This window comes from Orbicella faveolata, unplaced genomic scaffold (genome assembly GCF_042242905.1).
Source record: "Orbicella faveolata isolate gen_17 unplaced genomic scaffold, um_ofav_v1 contig_2, whole genome shotgun sequence".
In the NCBI taxonomy this organism is placed as follows: domain Eukaryota; kingdom Metazoa; phylum Cnidaria; class Anthozoa; order Scleractinia; family Merulinidae; genus Orbicella; species Orbicella faveolata.
This window is the reverse complement of record NW_028301547.1, coordinates 14,196,637-14,219,697: the sequence shown is the minus strand read 5'-3', so window position 1 is coordinate 14,219,697 and position 23,061 is coordinate 14,196,637. Positions and strand designations below refer to the sequence as shown.

The 23,061-nt window shown below is 38.6% G+C and overlaps 1 protein-coding gene across 1 annotated transcript; it reads left to right on the top strand.

Annotated features, from left to right (window-relative positions):
* Positions 1-4: 4 nt before the first annotated feature.
* LOC110062944 (TATA element modulatory factor-like) lies at positions 5-21,042 on the top strand. Its single transcript, XM_089289723.1, has 24 exons — positions 5-301; positions 3,348-4,793; positions 5,482-5,606; positions 5,838-5,941; positions 7,802-7,919; positions 8,988-9,043; positions 10,106-10,182; positions 10,569-10,665; positions 11,143-11,228; positions 11,411-11,472; positions 11,572-11,636; positions 12,131-12,182; positions 12,706-12,810; positions 14,325-14,417; positions 14,589-14,643; positions 14,877-14,978; positions 15,525-15,717; positions 15,982-16,051; positions 16,566-16,649; positions 16,952-17,026; positions 17,319-17,483; positions 17,949-18,074; positions 18,667-18,777; positions 18,895-21,042. The coding sequence occupies exons 1-24, from the start codon at positions 166-168 to the stop codon at positions 18,922-18,924; spliced, it is 3,633 nt and encodes a 1,210-aa protein (XP_089145849.1). The 5' UTR covers positions 5-165; the 3' UTR covers positions 18,925-21,042.
* The last annotated feature ends 2,019 nt before the right edge of the window (positions 21,043-23,061 follow it).

Genomic DNA, 23,061 nt, shown 5'->3' with positions numbered 1-23,061 from the left:
AGTCTTCAGTGCTGATAATGATGATGTCAGTCGTAAACAAGATGGCGGTCACCAAATTTATACGTGGATAGCGTTTTTCGTAGTTCCTTCTCAGTTTCCTTGGAAATTGCTCAAGATCATAACTTAGATAAAATGTAGGCTCTCTAATGACAACAGACTGCGGCTATGAGTTGGTTTGATCCGTCGAGCTTCTCATCTTTCGCTAAAACAGCTTTGAGTCAAGCACAAAATCTCCAAAAATCCATCGACAAGGTTTTGGATATCCAGGAAAAACCTAGTGGAACTGCGTCTAATTCTTCAGGTAAGCGCATCTTTCTCTGCCTGTGTTTATCATTTTTATGTCATGTTTGATGCCTGAATCTGTGATATATCCAAGTCTAGCACGAGGAGAGTTAAGATTGAGGAGTGCTGTGCAAGCTAAAGAAATTTTAGATATGAATATTAGAATTAAGCTTAGTTAATGTAACATTCACAATCGAAAGTTTTGCTTGGAATAATAATTAACAGTTGAGTTTACCTGTGTTGTGAATCAGTTTTTGGTGGATTTTATTTACTTGATCATCATTAAAAATGTTTTTTTTTTTGTGACATACAGGTGTACAGTCAAGGTACAATAGGTACAATAGGTACAATAGTAAACTAGAAAGAAAAACTGATTACTGCACCTTTAGAGTTCATGTTTTATGGAAAGGCACAGTAATTAATGCATGTAGTTTTTCAATACAGTGAGGACAGTGACATATACCTGTCTGATAGTTATTACCATTTGGCTTATGAGTTCTATGTATTATAACAGCTCACTTTCTTAACACAGGTGTCCTAAGCTTACGAGAAAAACAAACAAAAAAAATAACTACCTATGTACGTATTTATTCATGAAAGGGTTACTCACACATTGTCTTAGTCTGAATGTGACTTTCCAGATGACACGGTCTTAGATTACGTGAGGAACCATTGAGGATTTGAGCACTTTGTAAGAAGTTGTTATGGGAAGGAAATATTGTCTATTCAGAATGCTAAACACTCCAAGATATGAACATTTTACATGCACGTTTAATCCTTGTGTATGCCTTGTTATGACAAGCCAAGCATGACAAAAGTGGGTTGAGTTTAAAATCATCTATCGAGTTTCAGTGATTGATATGTGAGATTGGGATGTGATATAAATTTGGGAATCAGTATGTGAGATTGGGAAATCACTGTATGAGAAATGGAAATCACTAGAGTCTAGATTGAAGCTCTAAGATTGTTACACCTTGGTAAATGTCTCATTTCCAAAAATCCCTACACATTACACAAACAATATAATTATGCTGAAAAGAGCATTTTCTTCGGTCAATTCCAAGATTCCTTCTTTCTGCAGCAGCCTCTGATCTTAAGAATGGGCATGGCTGTGGAAAAGGCTTGGGTCCAGGATCAACTTTGGTGACCAAGGGAGGATTTCATTCCCCATACAACTTCTTAATGTAGTGCTCAAATTCTTAGTGGTTCCTTGTGTAACCTAGGTCTGGGAATGCTTTATGCAACAATTATGTTGCAGTTAAAAATATTCAGTAGGTAATTTTTTTTTAACTAGGTAAATTTATTATTTAACTAGGTATTTTTTTTTTTTAACCAGGAGGAGAAAAATCTCATTTCCTACTCTTCTCTTCATCTCTCCCTGCTCCCACCTACTTCTTCTTCTCTTTCACTATCTCCCTATTCTATGCCTACCTCTTCTTATTTTCCTATCTAATTATTAATTTCAAAGGAAGAAGGAAATTACAAGTACCTACCATGTGTTGAACCCAAGACCTTCAGATTACATGTCCATCTCGATCTCCACTAGACTACACAGCTCAAGTTGAAAAAATTTCTTTTTTTTCTCCTAATTATTGCTTTTTTGGGTCCCAGACTCACCTCGGTCCAAACTTAATTTATGCAAAACGTGCACATGCGCACTTGGATGAAAACGGGACTTCGTTCGTGAAAGTAATGGAAACTGCCACGTTTTGTGTCAGCAAAGACACGTTTTATGAGAAGTTAGATGGGCAAAAAAGCTCTAAAAAGAAGGAAAGCAAATTAACTGTGTTTATCGACGATCAATTTTATGACAAGGCAAAAAACTGGCTAAAGAATGACAGCAAAAATGAAGCAGAATTTGGACTAACCAAGACCGATGCAGCGCCCATTAAACGAAAGTAGTGGACGATTCAAAATAACAACATCTTGTCCAAAGACCGAAAAATTGTAGTACCGAGAAGCCAACTTCACAGCATCTTATGCCAGGCTCCTAAACTACCTAAAAAAAGCTAACCGCAAGCAAACTGAAGTGAAAGCAAACCGCAAGCAAACTAGTGATATTCTGTCTTTGCGCCAAATAGTGTCACCCCTAACCGACACGGGCTAACGGGTAAAATCTGGCTAACCGGCACTCCAGCTACTATGTGAAAATGAAGAACATCATAACAGATTAAAAATATCCAGGTAAAAAAATTTGTTTAAAATTACCTAGTTAAAAAAATATTACCTAGGTAAAAATCAAATTTACCCGAAGAAAAAAATTACCTACAACAATTATATCACAAGAGACATTTTTCCAGACCCATTTTCAAACACCAAGAAGAGAGCTGAAAATGTGGCATACAGTGTATATAGCAAAGTATATTTTTGATAAAATTTGAGCTGTTTGTAATTGTGATAAAACACTGTCTAGAGTGTTTCATATTTGACAAAACTTAGTGCCAAATGGAGAAATGAAGTGCAAATAACCCATGCAACCATAAGAATTTAATATCAGGTATCCAAACCATCATTGTGGCTTTGACTTCATTCATTGAATTATTGTACATGTAACTTGCAATCCTTCAATAATACTCAATCAAACATGCACATTTTCTCAGAGTTAAACCCAACTAATGATTCCCTTTTCTTTGCAGTCAACTATTATCACTGAGAGATTAAATAAACTCTGAAAAAAAGAAACTTATGTTAAAATTTATAAATCAAAATATTTCTAAAAAATCTGCTGATCACAACGTACCGATGTGACCTTGTGAACCCTCTGAAGTGAACTTCTGTTTCCAGTCTGTTAACATTATTGTTGACTTCAAAAACCTTACTGACAATTGATTGAATAAAACTTGCGACTGTCAAGGAGAGGTGCTGAAATATAGTTTAGTATCTAAACAATATAAATATAGTATCTAAACTACCCAGCTCTCAAATTTGTGCTCTTAGCCCAGTTGTAGTATCTGAGCAGCATATACAAGGTCACAAGATGCACCCTACAAGTGGAGCTCAGAAATATTATCTGAGTATGTTTGTATTTCTTGCTATAATCAGTAAATGTCACTATTTTTCTACAGCTTCAAGTCAACAGAAATCTGCCACAGTAACTGTGTCAGGTGATTCTGCAGAGGAAACTTTAACCACAAGAAAATCCTCCACCTCATTATCTACCAATTCAGCCTCAAAATCAAGCAGAAAAACTTCTTTAGGTGTGAACAATAAAAAAGACAGTGATAGTGAAGGAAATTCATTTTGGTCATCATTCCTTGGTGATTCATTCACAAATGCAGAATCCAAAACATCAAGTCGCAAAACTAGTGCAAGAAAACTTGGGTCTAGAGTAAGTGGGAACAGAATTGGAGGAAGTGATAACAGAAATGAATCTGACAGTACCACTACCTCAAATGGACAAGAGAATATCTCATCAGTGAGGTTACAGAAACAACAAGATAAAAAACATGGTATCAATCAGACAGATACTACAAAACCAGATGAGCATTTAGTAGCATCATCACATGCATTGTTGTTGCAACAGCAGAGCACAACAAATGATAGTAAAGAACTATCTTTAAATCAAGATAAAAATGAAGCAGATTCTGTTAATTTGTATGCATTAGAGACTGCTAGTCCTCAAAAGGTAGACTACAACACACAAGAGGTAGCTGTTGCACCTGCTGAAAGTGAGACCAATGCAAAATCAGGAAGATTAAAACTCTCTCCTTCTGGTAAGTCTCGCAAAGGAAAGGAAAAACCTCTTTCACCAGAGACTGATGTATGCAAGAGTCATGGCAATGCCTCTTTGAAAGATGTTTCGGCTGTTAAAAAGAGTGAACTGTTCAAGGAAGAAAGATCAAATGCTGGTTACAAAGAACCACAAGCGTTATTGGAATTAGAAGCCCAAAGTCCTAATACAGATCCTGTGTGTTCCACACAAAATGAGAAATCAGAAGAATCACACAAGACAGCTCAGAACACACTAGATGCTTCTCCAGCCAGCAATCTCAGCACACAAGTTGTGAAGGGATTTGCCTATGCAGTTACCAAGTCAGTAAGTTCAGATCATGATGAATCATCTGTTGTAGAGCCAGTGGACAATGCTGTCATCACTGACACAGCTGGACATGGAATTCAACAAGAACCTTCTGAACAGATTAAAGTTTTTGACATTAAACCTCTAGCCAGCTCAACGCCAAATTGCCATGTAAAGGAACAATCTGTTTCACTGGACAAAACAGAAAAAACTGATTTAGCACCTCCACAGCCTGCTGATGATAATTTAAATCAGAGTGAAGACTCATTAGCTGATGTAGTTTATGAATCAGAATCTCCAGTCTCAAATATTGAGGACAATAAAACCATGTCAGAGAATGTAGCAGAAATGTTTGTAGAAGCAGCATCAATTGCAGAAAACAAAGAATCTGCACATAACATACCAAAACAGGAAATTGAAGAGATATCTTCTGCAGAACCTACTGTTGGAAATACTGACCAAGTATCATTTCGACAACCAAGTACAAACAGTGGTGAGTTTTAAGTTAGTTAAGTCAGATGATGAACTCCACATGTTTTCTCTGCACATACTCGATTCTCCAGTGTGAGAGATCACTGTCTGAGATTTGACCCAAAGCGTATATTCTATTTATATTCTCATGTCATAGCTCTGCAAGGATCTGTGATCTTTCTTGTAGTTATGTACTAAGTTGTTAATCAGTGCGAAAATTTAAAACCAAGCAGTGGCCAAACCGAAGCATTGAGTCTGTAGAGCAACTACATAGCTAGGCAATTGTGTCTGCAGAGCAATGCCATGGGTATATGGTGCCACAAATTGCAATGAAGTCTTACATAGTTCTAAGTGAAATTGGAATATTATGTCTAGTTATGTGATTTATGTCCCCGGGACTCACTGTTACATGGAAACTTTATCAAAAACAGAAGAAATACAGAAAATGTGCTGAAGCTGCTTTCACATTGATATGTCAATTGCTTATTTCTTCACTATGTGTCTGTTTTGGGGGGAGGGGAGAAGTGAGTGTATGATAATGAAGTAATGTGCTTTATGTTTCATTCTAGACATGTTTGCACCATTTTATGAAAGGTGCCATTTCTCTAGAGCTATTAACTTGCTGGCTGTATGGATATGTGCGTTGGTGTTACTCTTCCTTAGCAAGAATTCTTGAATTTAATAAGATAAATTTATTTTAAAAATTCTAGGAACTTCTATAATTCCAACAGAAACTACAGAGGAAAAGGAGAATAACTTAATGGAGAATCAGGCTAATTCAATTTCTACAGAACATTCGGAAGACTTGAAGAGACAGATAGAAGAACTGAAAAATGTGAGTGAGCTACATTTGCAAAGTATATGATACACGTATGTGATTATGTACATGAACTATGTACATGTACATACATGACTGTACATTTATTCAACACGTTACTACGCGATGTGTATGCACAACACACATTAGATGTGTGTTGTTTGTTGAAGAAAGTTCGACTGAAGTCATGGTTAGATTCTAGAAGGTTATTGTTAGTCATAATTCCTTCTCCATTATGTTACTTTCCAGGAAGTTGCAAATCTCAAACATGTCATTCAAGTTCGTGAGAGTAAGTTAGTTGAAGTTAGTAAAGAAAATGTAGACCTGGAAGAGACAAGTGCTATCCTGAGAAGGTAATTTGTATGTCACTTACTGTTTATAAGTTTAAGATACATGCAAAGTCAATAATTGCTTGCAACCATCTCTGTGTCATGTTTTTTAGCTACGAATGGTTCAGGTTCAGTTCACGGTTGGTTCAGTTGCTAGCTACTATTCAAGAATAATAACCTGAGTGTGCTATTTCTCTATGTGCACTCCTTGGGGAAGAAGGGAGACTGAAGTAGAGAGAGGCATGAGAATTCATCAAGCCTACTGCAAGTGTTGGTTTTTTAGGGTCCTCTTGCTTGTCTAGTTTTTGGTGATTGTTTTTCCTGTTCTCAAAAGCTATTCACCAATTGATATTTATTATGATAATCTTTATTGACTCAGTCCAGGGGAACATAAATTACATTGAGAAGTATTAAATGCATATTATAATAAAGTTTCCATATAACGCGTGCTCTGGTTGGCTGAAACAGCGTGCTTTATCAGAGAACAGAGCACGGTTTGATGACGGTAAATTGGCTTCCAAATTTTTGCTTCGGAATTTTGACAAATTTGACTTAAATTAAACATCCCCTGTGACTCAGACAAACGCAGTGAAAGCGAGCTATTTTTCTGCAGTAAATATGGCTCACAGAGACCATTGTTAGCAACAGCAGTGTTAAAAGTGTACTAAAATAACAAGTTTTGCTAGATTCCCGCCAACAAAACATGTACAGCTGTAGCGAAATAAACAAATTCTCAACCTAGACAGTGCTTCGATAGAGACATATTTGTTACGAAGGCAGAAATTATACTAAGAAGTAAAACAACGACAGAAAACAACAATTGAACTGTCTCTGTTTATGATGAGAAGCTTTATTTTTGTAAATTTACAATTAAAAATGCTCATTTGCTCAAACAACACTTACATGCAGTGTGGTAATGCTCGTTCTCCGGTCATCTCAGCGAAGTAAACCGACGAGTGGTCAGTGAAAAACTTGCTCTGATATTCTCTTCTGTGCTCGGAGTAGAACCAGTGGGAGCCATTAAGTCTTTCTAACTTTTGCGCTAGTTCGGGCAATCTTGCTGCATGCGGCTACCAGCCGTAAATAACTGTAGCTCCTTTCAAATTCAACTCGGCATTTCGCATTTTCATCCACAAGCTTTGAGCTCCGCGTTTCGTAATTTCCACTGGAAAAGTGCTTGTTTTCATGGGCCACAATACGGCTGGATTCCTCTGAACTGTAAATCTTTACCTGCATTTAGATCCGTATTTAAAAATTAACTTGAAAGTGAACTTTGAAGGCATCGTTCTTCTCTCGCAAGTCGCTCAGACTACTCGAAACTGAAAGCTTAGCTGAAGTCCAGTTTGTGATTGACAGCTGTTGCTTCGTTAGCCAATCAAATTATTTGAACAATTCTAACAAGGATTGTGATTGGCTTATTTTAGCGTGCTTTATCAGAGAACAGTGCATGGCTGACGCCACTTTTGCTTGTTTGGAAAATAAAGTTTGGTTTGAAAATTCAACCGAATGCGTGGGAAAATTATCTGATTCTTTATCATAAAACAAATAAAGAAGTCTCGACTGTGCTCTGTTCTGTTGTAAAGCACTTAGGAAGCGGTAGAGCACTCCAGAAGTAGGGAAAAACACTCGACTACGTCTTGTGTTTTCCCCTACACTTCTTTCGTGCTCTACCGCTTCCTAAGTGCTTTACAACAGAACAGAGCACAGTCGAGGCTTCTTTATTTGTTAATTTATAAGTTGATTAGAGAAAATAACAAAGAAAGAAAATATTATTATTTTGGAGCCTAGAGGCCAAAGCAAATGCAAGTTGTCTTGAAAGGAAAATTGAGTAATGACTTATTATGAGTTGCGTGGCTGATGTTGTTTATATCTTACTTTTGTTAGTCAACTAAAGCAAGCAGAAGCTGCACTGAAAGCAGAAGATGAAGAAATAGAGGAAGTCAGACAAGAATTTACTGTTCGAGTTACAGCTACAGAAAAGAAATACCAAGCTGCAGCAAAGGTTTCATGGTGTTGTTCCAGAAAGTACATTTATCCATTCCCCTCCCACAAATTTTTCTAGGTTTGAAACTCCCCTACCAGTTTATTCAGCTCTAGTTTATTTTCATACTTTGCTTTGAGACCTTTCATTAGCTTTTAGACCCTCCCACCTCCCCTGCATTAGAATTTGAAGTGAAATTCCTTGGCTTATATTAGGGAATGGAAATTCCAAGGAACTGGCATGTACAGTTTACAAACTAAGGTTTTCATAGCACTATTAAAATTGATTCAAACACGCTAATTAAGGTGGCTCAAAACAGTTTCCAGCACTCTCCAAGATGTAGATTTTGATGGGTCATTATAACCACTCTACATCGGTTGATGCCAAAATCATGGTATCACACAAATGTCCAATCATTGCTTAACATGTTGGTCTCAATTTTGTGGCACAATAGCTTACCATAGCAACAGTATTCAGACCTGTTAAAACACCCTCAATTTTAGCTTTAAGCCCTTGTAACTCAAAAACGAGCTTGGTGACCCCCATTTTTTATTATCGAATTGTCATAAGCATGATGAGATGCAACTTTTTACAAAGTTTAAAAACTTTTTGTTGAGAGGGATTGACACATTCAGAGCCATTTTGAAAATTTATATGTGTTAGGAAAGTGCTGGAAACTGTTGTCAGCCTCTAATACACAGTGGTTGAACTCTTCTGTAAATTCTTAAGGCGAGAAATTTCTGTCTTCTCAGTAGTCAGTAAATGGTAACCAACAATAACCAACAGGCACAGCATGCATTTAGTAGTTTATTTCATTTATTATTACAGAGCTTAAGCACAGACGTTTCTGAGCCACAGACGTCAACTGGAAGTTTATGTTCTTGCTTTTAGCACATTTTCATGCCCGACCACTTAGTTACAAAGCTCTCATTTTAGCATTACAACTTGACATTTTCAATGATGAGAGAGTAATACCTGTCAGAGAGGAGAAGTTTCGACTTCCGGTTGATGTCCATGGCTCAAAAACATCTATGCTTAAGCTCTCTATTAATCAATATGGATCTGTAACTTCATTTGATTTCCTTTCAGGAGAGGGATCAGTTGAGGAAGCTTTTAGAAGAAACTGAACAATCTCTCAGCTCAAAGTTAGTAATTCTGTAGAACATTACAAAATATATAATGCATGTACATGCAGGGTGGGATGGTGACCCACTAATGTTGTGTTTACATTTGAGTTTTTACCAGGTTAAACAGTTACTAAGGTCAAGTTACTTAATCTTTGTACATTCGTCCAGTGTTTATACATGTACTGGCTCAAATAACTGAAGTTAATCTGACAACACTTGCGCACGCTGTGTTATCAACGTCATGAAATCAATCTTGTATGAGGATCCAACCGTAGTGGAACAGGAGCAAATTGAGGTGCCATCATTTGCATAGGCGAGGACCTCATTCCATAATATTGCTGCAAAAATTCAGCTGCTTGATTGTACGCAGAGTATGCATGGTTATCTGCCATGATTGTCAAAACTGGAAAGAAATGCTTTGTTGACAATCGCACAATCTGATCTCGGTGGGAAGTGAAATATTACGCTGCCATAAGCGGATACATCTGTCATCTTGACCTTGGTTACCAGCTAACTGTAACCATGCCTGATCACAGGGTAATTACAACTTTTACCTTGGCTAAATTTCTTTTGTCTTTTGCGACATTTACCAAAGTATCAGGTGGCGTTTACACACAGAAAATATTTACCTAGGTAAGTAAACTCTGGTAAGCCGTTCAAGTCTAAACACAGCATAATTGTACCATTAGTTATAGCATTTGCTTTTATTCTTGGGCATTTCCTTTATTGGTCATTTCTGATTTTTATCTTAATTTTGCCTCAGTCTATTTCAAAAATTACGAGGCTTGGTGCAAAACATTTTATGAATACAGAAGTTTCACTCACAGGTTCATCTCCATTCAAATCAAATTTACTTGATGTATTTGAAAGGCTTTGCACTATATCTAAACCTTAAATTTGAAACAGGAAAAACTAACAAAGTCACATAACTATAGCCCATTTTAGAGCCACAGATAAAGGTGGACAAATATATGAAATTATGCAAAAAATCTTTATTTTCAAGTGCTTCATTATAAATTATTCCATTTCGTACAAATGCACTGTAAGTTGTAATACTTATGTTTCAAAACTTTTTTCCAGGAATGATAGACAATCTGAAGAGTTTACAACATTGCTCAAGGAAAAAGATGATCAAATAGCTCAGTTATTAGAGGAAGGTACGTTAACACATGAATATTGTGCAGCTCCATGTTCTACATGTACCGGTAGTCGGCTTAACAGGGAATGTAGCTGGCTCATTTACAAGTTCAGCCAGCTTTTTGGACTCCATCTTAAAAGTTACCCCAAGTCTTCTAATGAAACACTAGCAGGTGATTATCTTAATTTCAGCCAGCAAAACTAGTTAGCAGTCAACTCTTAGCTATGTGCATCCATGTAGGCTACTTATCCAGTATATAATGTCTTAAAATGAGGGAACTAATCATAATTGCGTATGTTTAGAAATTAAGTTAGACTGTTTAAACTAGTTTTATCCCGTTCATGTCTAAGCATGATTAAGTTGTTGATGTAATAATTAACTGTTGATGGACGTTTTCTGATGCAGGTGAAAAGTTGTCCAAGCAACAGCTTCAAAGCAATAACATTGTGAAGAAACTGAGAAATAAAGAGAAAGAGAATGATGCTCTGATAAAGAAAAACAGGTAAATATAACTTTTTATTTCATCACTAATCAGAGTTGAAATTTTTGGTTTATATCCATTTTTATTATTAAAACAAAAATTGTCACAGTGTTGATATATGTTCTGGTATCTCTGGCTTAGTTTGTGTCATCATGCTTATATCAATTCTGATAGTTCAACACATTTTTTGGTGGAAAGGTGATGACTTCATTAGTGGTACACAAGGACCATTTGCTGTGTCAAGGCTGATTTGACTGACAGGCATCAATTGGTTAAAAGGTGTTTGTCTGATTGATGCTCATGAATAATTAAGCACTTGGTCTTGACTTACTTGTGAACCTTTGTCAAAAGACTTCCCTAAGTATTGTTAAAATTGGGTTTTATGTGATTGTGGCTTACGGTTATCTATATTGTTTATGGTTACAGTTATGTAATTATTGATGCATGGCTTTGTGTTCTTATAGAATTCACTGTCTTATTATTTGTTTTTTTTTATAGCAAGCTATTGGAGGATGCAACATCTGAAAATGAAAAGCTCACTGAAATCCTGCAAGTGAAAGATGAGACAGAAAGAAAGCAAGCAGGTGCATAGTTGTAAAAATATATCTCCTTGTTAACTTTTTATAAAATTTCTAAATGTGATTACTTACAAAATTGATTCAAGACATAAAACAGTTCCAACCATTTATTCAAATTATCAAATTAAAGTCCTGCAAGGAAAATTCAGAGGTTGTCCTCTTATTAACAGATCAATTATGCCTTTCAGATGCTATCAAACAACTGAATGCTTATGTCGAGAAACAAGAAACTCAAATTAGTAAACTGAAGGTAAGCGTGCTGGGTATTTCAAGATCAACCTTAATTTTATTTTCCTATCAGCAATCACCTACACCTTCATGTCTCTCATATTCCCTGTGTTCATTTTAGTCTGAATTAGATGACTCAGCTGAGAAGATAAGAAGCATGCAGACTGCCCTGGACAACGCTTATAAGTAAGTGTCTTAATTTTATTGTTAACTCTTTTATAGTCAATCCTAGTTAATACACAGCTGCCAAAGGGACATACTCAAGAGTCCTTATTTTTTGGGAAATAGCTGGCAGGGAACATTTTGCATGTTTCTGTCTAGTCACGGAAATGCTCTTCGACCACGAGCCATAGGCTGCAAATGTTTCCACAGCTTTTTGAGGTGTCCTCTACTTTCCAAGTCACATGCAGTGCCTCTCTCCACCAAGGAATATAATAGGGTGTAACAAATGTTTGGAAATCCCGGACAGAATATCACCTAATTTGGATCAGCATTTCATCCAGGACAAAATAGAGTAGTCATCTCTGTCATGTTAATATGGAAACTGGTATTCTGGGCATGCTGGGCAAAGAGCCAGGATTCTATATACCACTACTCCACATTGTTTTGACATCATTACCAAAAATGCACTTCAAAAAAATGGAAACTTGCAAGAAAAGAAATTATTTTTTGTCCTACAGACAACTGGCCGACCTGCATAAAGAAAATGCGTCAAAGGATAGTGCCGTGCAGGTAAGCCCATTTCTAAATTTGTCCAACAATATGTAAGTCATGACTTCGCTTTAGTGTTTTGTAACAGGATCAAGAAACCTGATCATGAGACTGAAGAATGTAACATTTCAGAACACAGGGAGTTATGTCAAATTAGAGAAATGTAAATTTCAGTGCGTCTTACCCATTTAGAGTGTGGTCAGCCATTACAAGGTCTGAAGCTGAGAAACTGTTTAATATGTCACGGTCCTGTTTCGTAGGAATTTCTGAATTGCCTTGGTTATCCCAGCTCCCGTATTTCTCACTTCCAGACCTTGCATTAGGCTTGATTACCAGCCGCTGTTCGGGAAAGGAGCCCGCGCTCCTCCCCCGAAGACGTAGACCCGACACGAGAGAGCGGCGGAAATCGAGCGTAATCTTGCATCAGTTGAAATTTAAAGTGGAATCTGCACTAACCAATGAAGTGGAATTGTTTAATATTTAATTTGTCAATAAATTTAATCACTGTAAGTTATTTTAAATTGGAACCGGCTGTCTTTCTCAGGAAGCAGCTCTCAGCGCTGAGATGACTGCCAAGGAAGGGCTGCGGATTGCAATGGAAAAGAAAGAAAGACAATTTAAGAACGAAATAGAAGCACTGGAATTCCAGGTATATTCCGTGGCTTATACACAACATTATCGATTGTAACTTCAATTAATTTTAACTAACTATTAATACCAGCCCTGGATTATTCATGATCTTTATGTGCATAAAGATTGATTGGTAGGTCATTTCTCAATCTTTTGTTGCTTGTTCTTACTAACATTAAGAGCAAATTAGGCAGTAAATCACAGTGATAACCCCCACAGTAGATTGCTGTCTTTATATTTCGCTTTCACCATAATATGTCCGTTTTCCCTGTGTGGGAATATTCCCTGCTTTGCATAATACAGTGGGACCCCTCCACAACGGCCACTTTGGGAACAGAAGAAAGTGGTCGATGTAGAGAGGTGGCCGTTATGGGGAGGTAGGTGTGTAAGACCTGTTTTTTTTTTTTCAGGGGTGCAACATTTTTGGTCAAAAAATGCCTATTTTAGCATATATAAATTAAAATGTATCAATACAACAAAAACTAAACAGAAACAGAGACCAACGTCAGCGGTACGGATCAAGTTTGGTGACCTTTTACAGTGGAAACCCGCTTTACGACCATCTTACGGCCTCCTCGTTATAACGGTCTGGCCCGAACAAAAGCTCACTCAGTAGCTGTCAGTCATTTTCTTATTTAAAGAAGCGCTTTAACCCATTGACTCCTGGAGCTTTTTGCCAGAAACGCATTTTTTGGACATTCTGAAGATTTTCAGCCTGGATATGAGCCAAATTAGCTCCAATCTACTCAAAAAGGCATTTGCAACACGACAGCATGCCTTTTTTTTCCACTAGCATCGCGTTTTACCACATTTTAGCTCAGGCATGCGCAGAAATCAAAATTTGGGCTTTTCGGGTTTTTAAACTTTTTTTCGTGTTTCCGTTTTGTCCTTTTTTGCGGCAGTGATTAACCTTCTTCTGGGCTCTTTTCCAGTTCAAAAATTTCTGAGAAAGCATCATCGAGACGGGCAATTTATACCATGGAGTAGCAAAGTGTAGTCGCAGGAAATTTTGCTCCAAGTTTTTCACTCAAATTTCTGAGCATTTTCGTGTATATCTCAGGCTCAATTGAGCCGATCACTCTGGTATCATTGGAAAGATCTTTTCCTCCTCCAGAACTTGAATATAGATAATGCCAATTTTGGCCAAAGGTGATGACGTCAGAAGTGGAACAAAGGCCAACGCTCGTCACAGCCAGTTATGTCCGGCACAGGAGTCAATGGGTTAACACGGCCACCCCGTTCAGTTAATACGGCCAGATTTGTGTGCCCCATTGGTGACCAGATTAACGGGGTTTCACTGTTGAATGTAAAATGGGGTTTGTATACACCGTTCGCCAGTCGTTGATAAACTGGCCGTTGCCGAGAGGTTATTTTGTCAGTTGGGCCGAGTTTTAGTGGCCGTTGCCCTTGTGGGGAGGTGGCCGTTGTATAGAGGTGGCCATTAGTAGAGGTTCGACTGTGTTACTTTTAAATTGCAGTCAAGGCAGTTACTGTAGTGCTGTTTTTTTACAGTTGTTTTACTGGTTGTTCTAGATCAGTGACCTACAGACTGGTTTGCGTCGAGGTGAACAGCAGGCCAGCAGAAGAGAAGATAACCTTCGACAGGAAATCAGTGATCTGCAGCAGGTTAGACTGACTGAAAGAAGATGAATTGAAAAGCACCACCAATTGGGGCAACATGCACTAATGCACGATTATAATTTTATTAACTAGGATTTGAATCCCTCGTAACACTAATTAAAGTTGGAGAAGCCTACACAGTTTTTTTACAATAACTAAACTTTTTCCTTTTCACAGAGATTGCAAGAAGCAGAAGCTCGGAACCAGGAACTCACGGAGAGTGTTACATTTGGTATGTGCAGTTACAATACACTGTAATATGCGACATGGGAGAAGGATTTTTGACCCAGTTGATTGAAACTAATTTATCGTGCTTTGAACAAGCCGACTCAATATTATAGTAATATTATAGATTGTGATGATGTAGTTTTGTGGTAAGTGGAATCATTACATAACGTTTCCTTAAAGCAGACATTCGTGCGAATTTAGAGATTATCACGTTTTTCTGTCATGATTGATCCACAGCTACGAGACCTTTGTTAAGACAGATTGAAAACCTGCAGAGTAGCTATGGAAACCACACTCAGACTTGGGAAAGAGTAGAGAGGAACCTAACGGAGAGGCTTAGTAAGTGAAACAGTCTAGTTGCTATCAACTGTGTTGCTTAGTATTTGCATTACTTATGATAGCCTCTTCCAGAAGTTCAGTTGGTTGGGGCACAGAAAAATGGCGAGCAAAAAAATAGGGAAGATTCCCCTCTCTCAGTTTTTCGCACGCCGTTATTCACGCCGCGCCCGAACTTTATGAACGCCTGGAGAGGCTATTCTTTTGATACAACTAACCTATTAAATCAAAGCGTGAAACTGTAATTCATTCTTTTTTCATTTGTACATGGAGACCTAATATTATAACATGACAATGCATTCGGGATGCCCGTCAAAGTATCAGGTCATAAGCATACTGTAAGGTTAGCCTAATGTAGCGACTTCCTCGAAGTCAAAATGTAATTTGACAGTTATTTACATCCTTAACGCGGTGGTTACCAATTCGGACGGTTTGTCGGTTTATACGAATCATTCTTCGACTGTAGAACATGTATTTTTCCATACTGTAGTTTCGTCCCTTCACCGTATCCCGAAGAACGATGCACTGATGAAAGCTTTTTCTCGTTAGATGAGGCACAGATTCAACTGGTCGAAGCTCAGGAGAAAGAGCGTGTAGCCACTGAGCATGCGCTAGAGTTGAACTCTCGCGTGACAGCCGTGGAGTCACAGTTGGCGACATACCGACAGGACAAGTCACGACTGGAGGCTACTCTAGAGGTTGAACGAGCAAGGCTAGAAGCTGTAGAGGAAGCAAGAAGCAGGTAATTTATATCACACGCTGTCGCGCTTACACAAGAGAAAATATTGTCTTGATTGAACCTTCTTTAGAGTTAGCTACGGCATGCAAACGAATCTAACTCCACATAACTAGTGCGTACTTTACTAAGTCTTTGCATTGTGCAGCCTCGTAACACATGCATGACGTTACATGACAGGTTAGTTCATCAAACCCGATTGTTTCATACGACTTCCCTTTTGGGATTTCATCGCATTAGTTGTAACCAGTCCCTTGTAATTTGTATCAGGGAAGCCGCTAGGAGCGAGACTTTAGAGGTCAAATACAGAAAAATGATGGAGGACAACAATGTGGAAAAGGTTTGCTTGTTTCGAAGTGCATTTACCTTAAGACTTAGTACTAGTCTTGGACTGATTAAAAAAAAAACTGGTTTCTTTACAATGATTTTGATTTCTTGTCATCGAATATATAAATTGAGTGCTGGCAGTGTATGTTCGGTTTGACAATCTTTGAACAGCATTTGCCAGTGTTTCAGTCGAAAACATCCGGCCTTGGCCGGAAACGTGTCCTTTATTCTGCAACCGACTTCGACAAAGAGGAATGGGGCAGAGCGCACTGACGACGTTTGAAAGTGTGCGACTAATAGCGGATATAGGGTTCAAATCTTTACTCTAAATAGAGTATTATACTACAGAGCGCTGTGATATTAAAAATGAGATAAGAAATCATATGTGCCTTTGCTTTTCATATACTTTAACGAAGTTTTTTGTGAAAGTATTCAGGCTGCAGCCCTTGTTATACCACTTACACGGGGCATGTACTGTTCAAAGTTACAACCAATGATAATGCTCACTGGTAGTGTTTGTTCTTCAGGCCTTACTAGAACAACAACTAGCTGTAGAGAGAGGCAAGATGGAAACAGAGAAGAAAAAGTTTCAACATGCCATGGACGAAAAGGTCAAGTTTCATTTGTTGTATTGTATGATTCCTCTTCACACACAAAAAAATGGTTGTCATATTATTCCTCGTGCATTTGATTGTTTCATTACCTGGAGACTCGCTAATAGCCTGTCTTCATCAGTTTCCTCAATATTTCTTTATCTGGCAAAAATAGTGATGTTTGACACATTAAACAGAAAAATGTCCTTGCCATTTCTTGTTGTATCTTTTCCTCTCTGGCTCAACAGGAACATCTTTTATTTTGTACTGTACTTTCACTTCTGTAAGGGATTTCAGCGAAATCTCCCTTTTTTTCTCAGGAGAGAATGTTAATTCGTCAATCAAGTGTTTCTGGAGCGCCTCCCTCACCTTCTGCTACAGAGGAATATTCACAGGTTTGAGGAAAATATTACATGTCCACAAATAACCAGTTGTCTTACCGTCATCAGGCTTAAAGCATAAAAAATTTTTGGAGACCTTTACATGAACCGTTTCACCTGTTTTGGTTGCTGTTCTCGTTAGTCTTCTGAAGGTTTCCCCCTTGCTCAAGAACCTGGCGGACATTTTATTTAGCTAAAAATCCTGTTATTCTGTCCGCACGAGGGTGGAAAGACAATTTTATGTTGTCGTAACTCAGTTGTCAAAGCACAATTTGCATCCACTGTTCACTGGTCTTGGTTCTTCTAGGTTGAAGTGCCCGAGGCCTCCCCTCACAGGATACTTGGTCGACAGAGTAGCGGGACTAGTGTTATTGATGGCATCTCACGGGGAATCATGGGAGCAGGTACCGCTATGATCGAAAGACTGCAGGCTCAGGTCAAACAAAAGGATGGCGAAATTCTGCTGCTACAAGTATGAAACCATTAATGTAAACTAGAATTTACAACAACGTTTGATACGTCTAGTTGTATCGAGAGGTTTCTCGGTAGTAACTGCTACGCAGTCTCACGCGGTTGATCGCACTATGTAAATTACTTATACTGTAGACCGTTGATCATAATACTTCAACGAGAGGACCAATTTGATTTGCTGTATGTATAGATGAATTTTAATATTTTTATTTCTCATGCCTCGCGTAAAACCAAAATTGGTCTATTCGCATAGGGTCAATTGTAACAAACACATACAAATAAGGCAATGAACCAATCAAAGCTCCTGTTAAAAACATTCGACTGGTGCCAAGCGCGGGAATGCACACGCAAGTGAAGCTACGATTGGTTTTGGTTTCGCCTGTAATTGATTGAAAACACATCATGTTTGTTTGATTGTTCAAAGCAAGTCGATAGCTTTAATAATGAGGAATTTCTCTTATCACAGGAAGAGATTGCTTCGCTTCAGAAAACACGCGACGCTGTTACAGAAGAACTAACCGTCCTCACATCAAAGCTAGAGAGTCTGGAGGAAGACAGTCGGGTTCTGGCTGATCTTCAAACACGACACAAGGTTGGTTTGCCTAACTTATTTTAAAGCCTCAGTAGCCTTACCGATACAAAAACACATACACTCTTGTGTAGCCTCCGACGAAAACTTTCTTTGGGTTCGTCACGTAACGCTCGCAGGAACGAAAAATGAAATGACAGGCTCAAAGCGTGTCTTCCAACGAGACTCACTCATGTTTTCAGACATGATATGAGGTAAGGACACTTGATCTGACAAATCTGTGACAAAAGGTGATGCTTTCTTGGCTTGAACACGATTCGATGTTTGAAAGTGTAGACTACTACTAGCCATGATAACAAACATTCGAAGAGAGTACATTGAATGTTCCATTATGTCTGCACACTTCCTCAAACCCCCACCCCAATAATAGCTCTGGATATCCGTTTCGAAATGGGAAGACTTCACGGTCACCGCTACCAGTTTTTTTTTTTTTTTTTTTTCAATCTAATGGGGCATGCTTTTTGTCATTTCAAGGGGGAGGCGGAAGGATGTAGATAACAAGTGGAAAGACGCGCATGGTGTCGTATTTTGGTCCACAAAAAACGTAACGAAAACGTAAGCTAACAATTCTCGTTACTGATTTTGCTTTCCCTAGGAGTTGGAACAGCGACATAACGCCGTTCTCCAGATGTACGGCGAAAAAGCCGAACAAGCTGAGGAGTTGAGAATGGATTTGGAGGATGTTAAATCCATGTATAAATCACAGGTAACAAACACGGAGTATATTGCTGTTATCCGTACTGAATGCCTGTTCTTTTGTATTTGGTTTAGTTATACCGGGCGGCAAGTTCAGAAGTAACAGGTTTGGTGTTTTGTATTTCAGATTCAAGAATTACTTGGAGCTTCAAGATAACATTTGATTGAAATACAGCATTTAGTGTGACAACTCCATTCTGCCACAGACAATGAACCACGAAACCGCCTACTTAACAGTAGGGGCAGTTGAATATACCTCGGGGGAAGGAGGGTGGGTGGAGGGGGGGGGGGGGGGCTCCTACATAAAAGTGACAGGTGAGAGCGTTAAGAAACGTCAACATCGATAAACCCTTTGAACATACCAGATCCTAATTTTATGTGCGGACTCGAATTTATATCCACCCCTCTCAAGAGGTACCACTTAGAAAACACAACATTAACTTATCTTTAGTTTAAGTTTTTAATGGGATAAAAGGACGGTTTTTCTCTGACAAGTAGCTCCTGTTAAATTGTTCGGCTAAATAACCTTGAAGGTTGGTGATACTTGTAGATTCGAACACCTCAAGCTGTACCAAACCGCAAATATTAGGGCGGTGGCATCTGACATAATTATTATGGTCAGAGTACGTCAGTGATCAACCTAGCGTCAATCTGCATTCTTCTTTGGTTTGTACTCATCTTGTTAATAATCACCTCAAGTGCATTGGAAAATAGGTATATTTATTAGCGAACAAGAGCGGTGATCTGAAATGCTCTCTGGAAGGCTTAAGAGAGAATTTTAATGGGTTTAAATTAAGTAAATTAAGCAGTTGTAGGGAACACGGAAATCCTGGGCATAGTTTATATAATTGAGACCCTCTCGATAACTGAGATAATATCCCAGATTGTTCTCTACACATAGTTTTGTCTTAATCTTTGTAGTCTTGTACTTACGTGAGAAATGTGTTGTCTAGAAAAGCATGTTACTTTGCCATCCTTCCTACAGACATCCTTTTAAATATGTCAGGCAGATTTTGCGTTTTAATATTTACTACGGTTATGTATAAAAGCTTTATGCCATAATGGTTTTAACAGTGCCATCGATATTTTGTATTAGATGACCATTTTAATGGAACGTCCAAGAAATCATATTACTCATAACGTCCATTAAAGGAGCTACGTCACGGTTTGCGCAGCTTGAAAGGTTAAGCCTAAATTTTTCAATTTCGTTGTTTGTAATCCGTGTTAATCTTCTTCATCCTTAACCATCCTTGTTCTTTTATGGTTTATTATTATCTCTTTGGGTGTTTTTTCTATCTTAGTAAGACTACGATGGTAAGAATTTCTTCAATTTAAAGGTAGTTTTGTATGTGGTCAAAATGACTACTCAAAGGACGGTGACTGAGCTAGGTTGTTTTAGCGCCACGAGTGCAATGAAGGATTAAACTTAGCGAGTAAAATTCAACGGCCGCTTGGGAAGTTGGGCTAAGAAGTAACAACCTTTGGAACATTGTGGTGTAAGATAACCAGTGTGTTTCTTGAAGGTCCCGAAAAGTTTTCGCACCCGGAGCCATAGCAAAATCTCAAACCTTGTGGTTGCAGAGCTGTTTTATTCACATATTTTTAATATGAACAGAGGTTCCCTTCATAGCCGAAGTTTCAGACGCATACACCCCTCTGTTTTTAGATACAGATGAACTAGAAATGGCTTCGCGGGCGCGGAAAGTTTCCTGGGCGTTCGAGAAACGGGCTCAAGTTTGCCTTCACCGAACTGGTAGAGCTTTAGATTGGACTACGAGTACGAGATTGAGTACGAGTGCGATTTTCGATTTCAAATCAGTGACGTTTCCAGAGTCCTCGCTGTTCATGCTGGTTTTAGGCAGAGAGGCTAGCTCATGGCGTGTAATGAGTATGTGACGTGATAATGTGAAGCCTGAAAACTAGAATTGAAAAGTCGTTCTTGTACTCGATCTTGTACTCGATCTCGTACTCGTACTCAAATCTAAAGTGCCGTAAGATTACAGGGAGCCTGATGCCTACCACATCAAATGATGGCACTCGCTACAGGCTTCTCGCTTTTCGAACAGCCAAGAATACCTAGACACTATTCTTGACGTAAATAATTGTAAACATAATTTTTTTCCTGTTAACCGGAGGGCTGGAGTCTTAAAAGTATCTTATTTTGCAGGAAAAATACAGTGTATCGAACGCTGGGATCGATGAATGTAACGTATAATGTAAGCTATTTGTAGAATGAAATTATGATGGATTAAATGATTATTTGTAGATTGTTGCATTCAGTTTGTTGAGTGTTTTCTGATTCAGCTTCTCCGACTGTTTAAAGTACGTTATCCTTCCTTCACTTTGTCAAACTTCGCAATAAAGAATAAAACCGTTCACAATTAAACACACGCGAACTAAATGCCCAACTGATCAGCAAAATGTCAACTGAAAGAAAAAAAAAACTAACAAGTTGGTGATACTGACCTCCTGTTGGCAGTTCAAGGCTATCTTAAAGTTTTCTGATGCGTACGTTTCAGATTTTCACAACTGCAGCGTTTCTCCTTCGCAAAGGCGACCAGTGTTCTACGTGACCAGTGTTCCCAGTATGTTCCACAAAAATTGTCCATGCCAAAGTACAAGCTGCCATGGATTACTACTGATATTAAAAGAGAGATGCGCAAAAAGGATCGACTCCACAAAAAAGCTATCAGCTCTAAAAACCAGCAACATTGGAAAGCTTTCAAGTATCAACGAAATCGAGTGGCAAAACCGGTCAAAGAATCTCACAATCGCTATTTAAACGAAGTTATTGGTGATAACCTGACCGAAAACCCCAAAAAGTTCTGGTCGTATGTTAAACAGCAAATCTGAAAGCCTTGGTATCCCCCCACTTAAAACCGAAAATAGGATGAGTATTACAGACAAAGACAAAGCAGAAACTTTGAACTCCCATTTCTTTTCAGTTTTTACCCATGAGCAGGAGCCTCTTCCTCAAATTGGCCTGTCACCATTCACCTCGATTGCAGATTTGCTTCTCTCGCCTGATGGAGTTGCAAAACAGCTAGCCCAACTGAATCCTCACAAAGCTTGTGGGCCAGACAAACTACCTGCAAGAGTACTCAAAGAGATCTCACAAACAGCCTCTACGTGGCTCGCTTTCATCTTTCAACAATCATTTGATCTTAATGTCGTCCCATCAGATTGGTCCAAAGCCCTCATTACTGCAGTCTTTAAGAAAGAAAACAAATCAGATCCATCCAACTATCGCCCAATTTCGCTGACTTCTATCTGCTGAAAAGTAATGGAACACATTGTTCTTAGCCATATGGCTAAACACTTATCTAGTAACAAGATTTTGATCAACGAGCAACATGGTTTCAGACTGCCGTTTTCTTGTGAAACTCAACTGATATCAGCTATACACGATTGGGCCAAGTCAATCAACACTTGCATTCAAACCGACGTCATACTGCTTGATTCTCTAAAGCATTTGATTCTGTCCCCCACCAAAGACTTCTAATGAAGCTCGACTACTATGGTATTCGTGGGAACATGCTTACGTGGATTAAAGCTTTTCTGTCAAACCGCACTCAGTAAATGGCATTCAGTCTTCTTCCAAACCAGTGCTCTCCGGGGTCCCGCAAGGCGCAATTTTGGGCCCTGTATTATTTTTACTATATATAAATGACATCTCTTCTTCTGTAAAGTCACGTCTACGCCTCTTTGCAGATGATTGCATCCTCTATAGTGAAATCCGTGAAGTACAGGACTGTTGGGCTCTGCAGGATGATCTTGAACAATTGTCACTCTGGTCAAACACTTGGCAACTTAACTTTAACTTCAAGAAGTGTTATCAACTTGGTATAACGTGTAAGAAAATTCCAACTATGTTCCAATATTCATTGGCTGGCCAGCCTATTTCTAGAGTTTCCTCAGCCCAGTACCTTGGAGTCACCGTGACAGACAATCTGTCCTGGAACGAGCATATCAATCAGATCTGTAAAAAGGCAAATTCTACTCTTGGGCTACTGCGTCGTATTCTAAGTGGTTGTGATACTAAAGTCAAAGATACGGCCTGTCGCACGCTAGTCCGCCCAAAACTCGAACATGCGTGTTGCGCTTGGAACCCTTTCACCAAACAGAACATCACTCAAACAGAGATGGTTCAACGCCGAGCAGCAAGATTTGTATTAAATGACTATTCAAGATTTAGTCATGTTACTCCAATGATCGAACATCTTGGTTGGGACTCCCTTGAAGATCGTCGACTCCTCTTTCAAACTACTATGTTCTACAAGATCTTAATAGGACA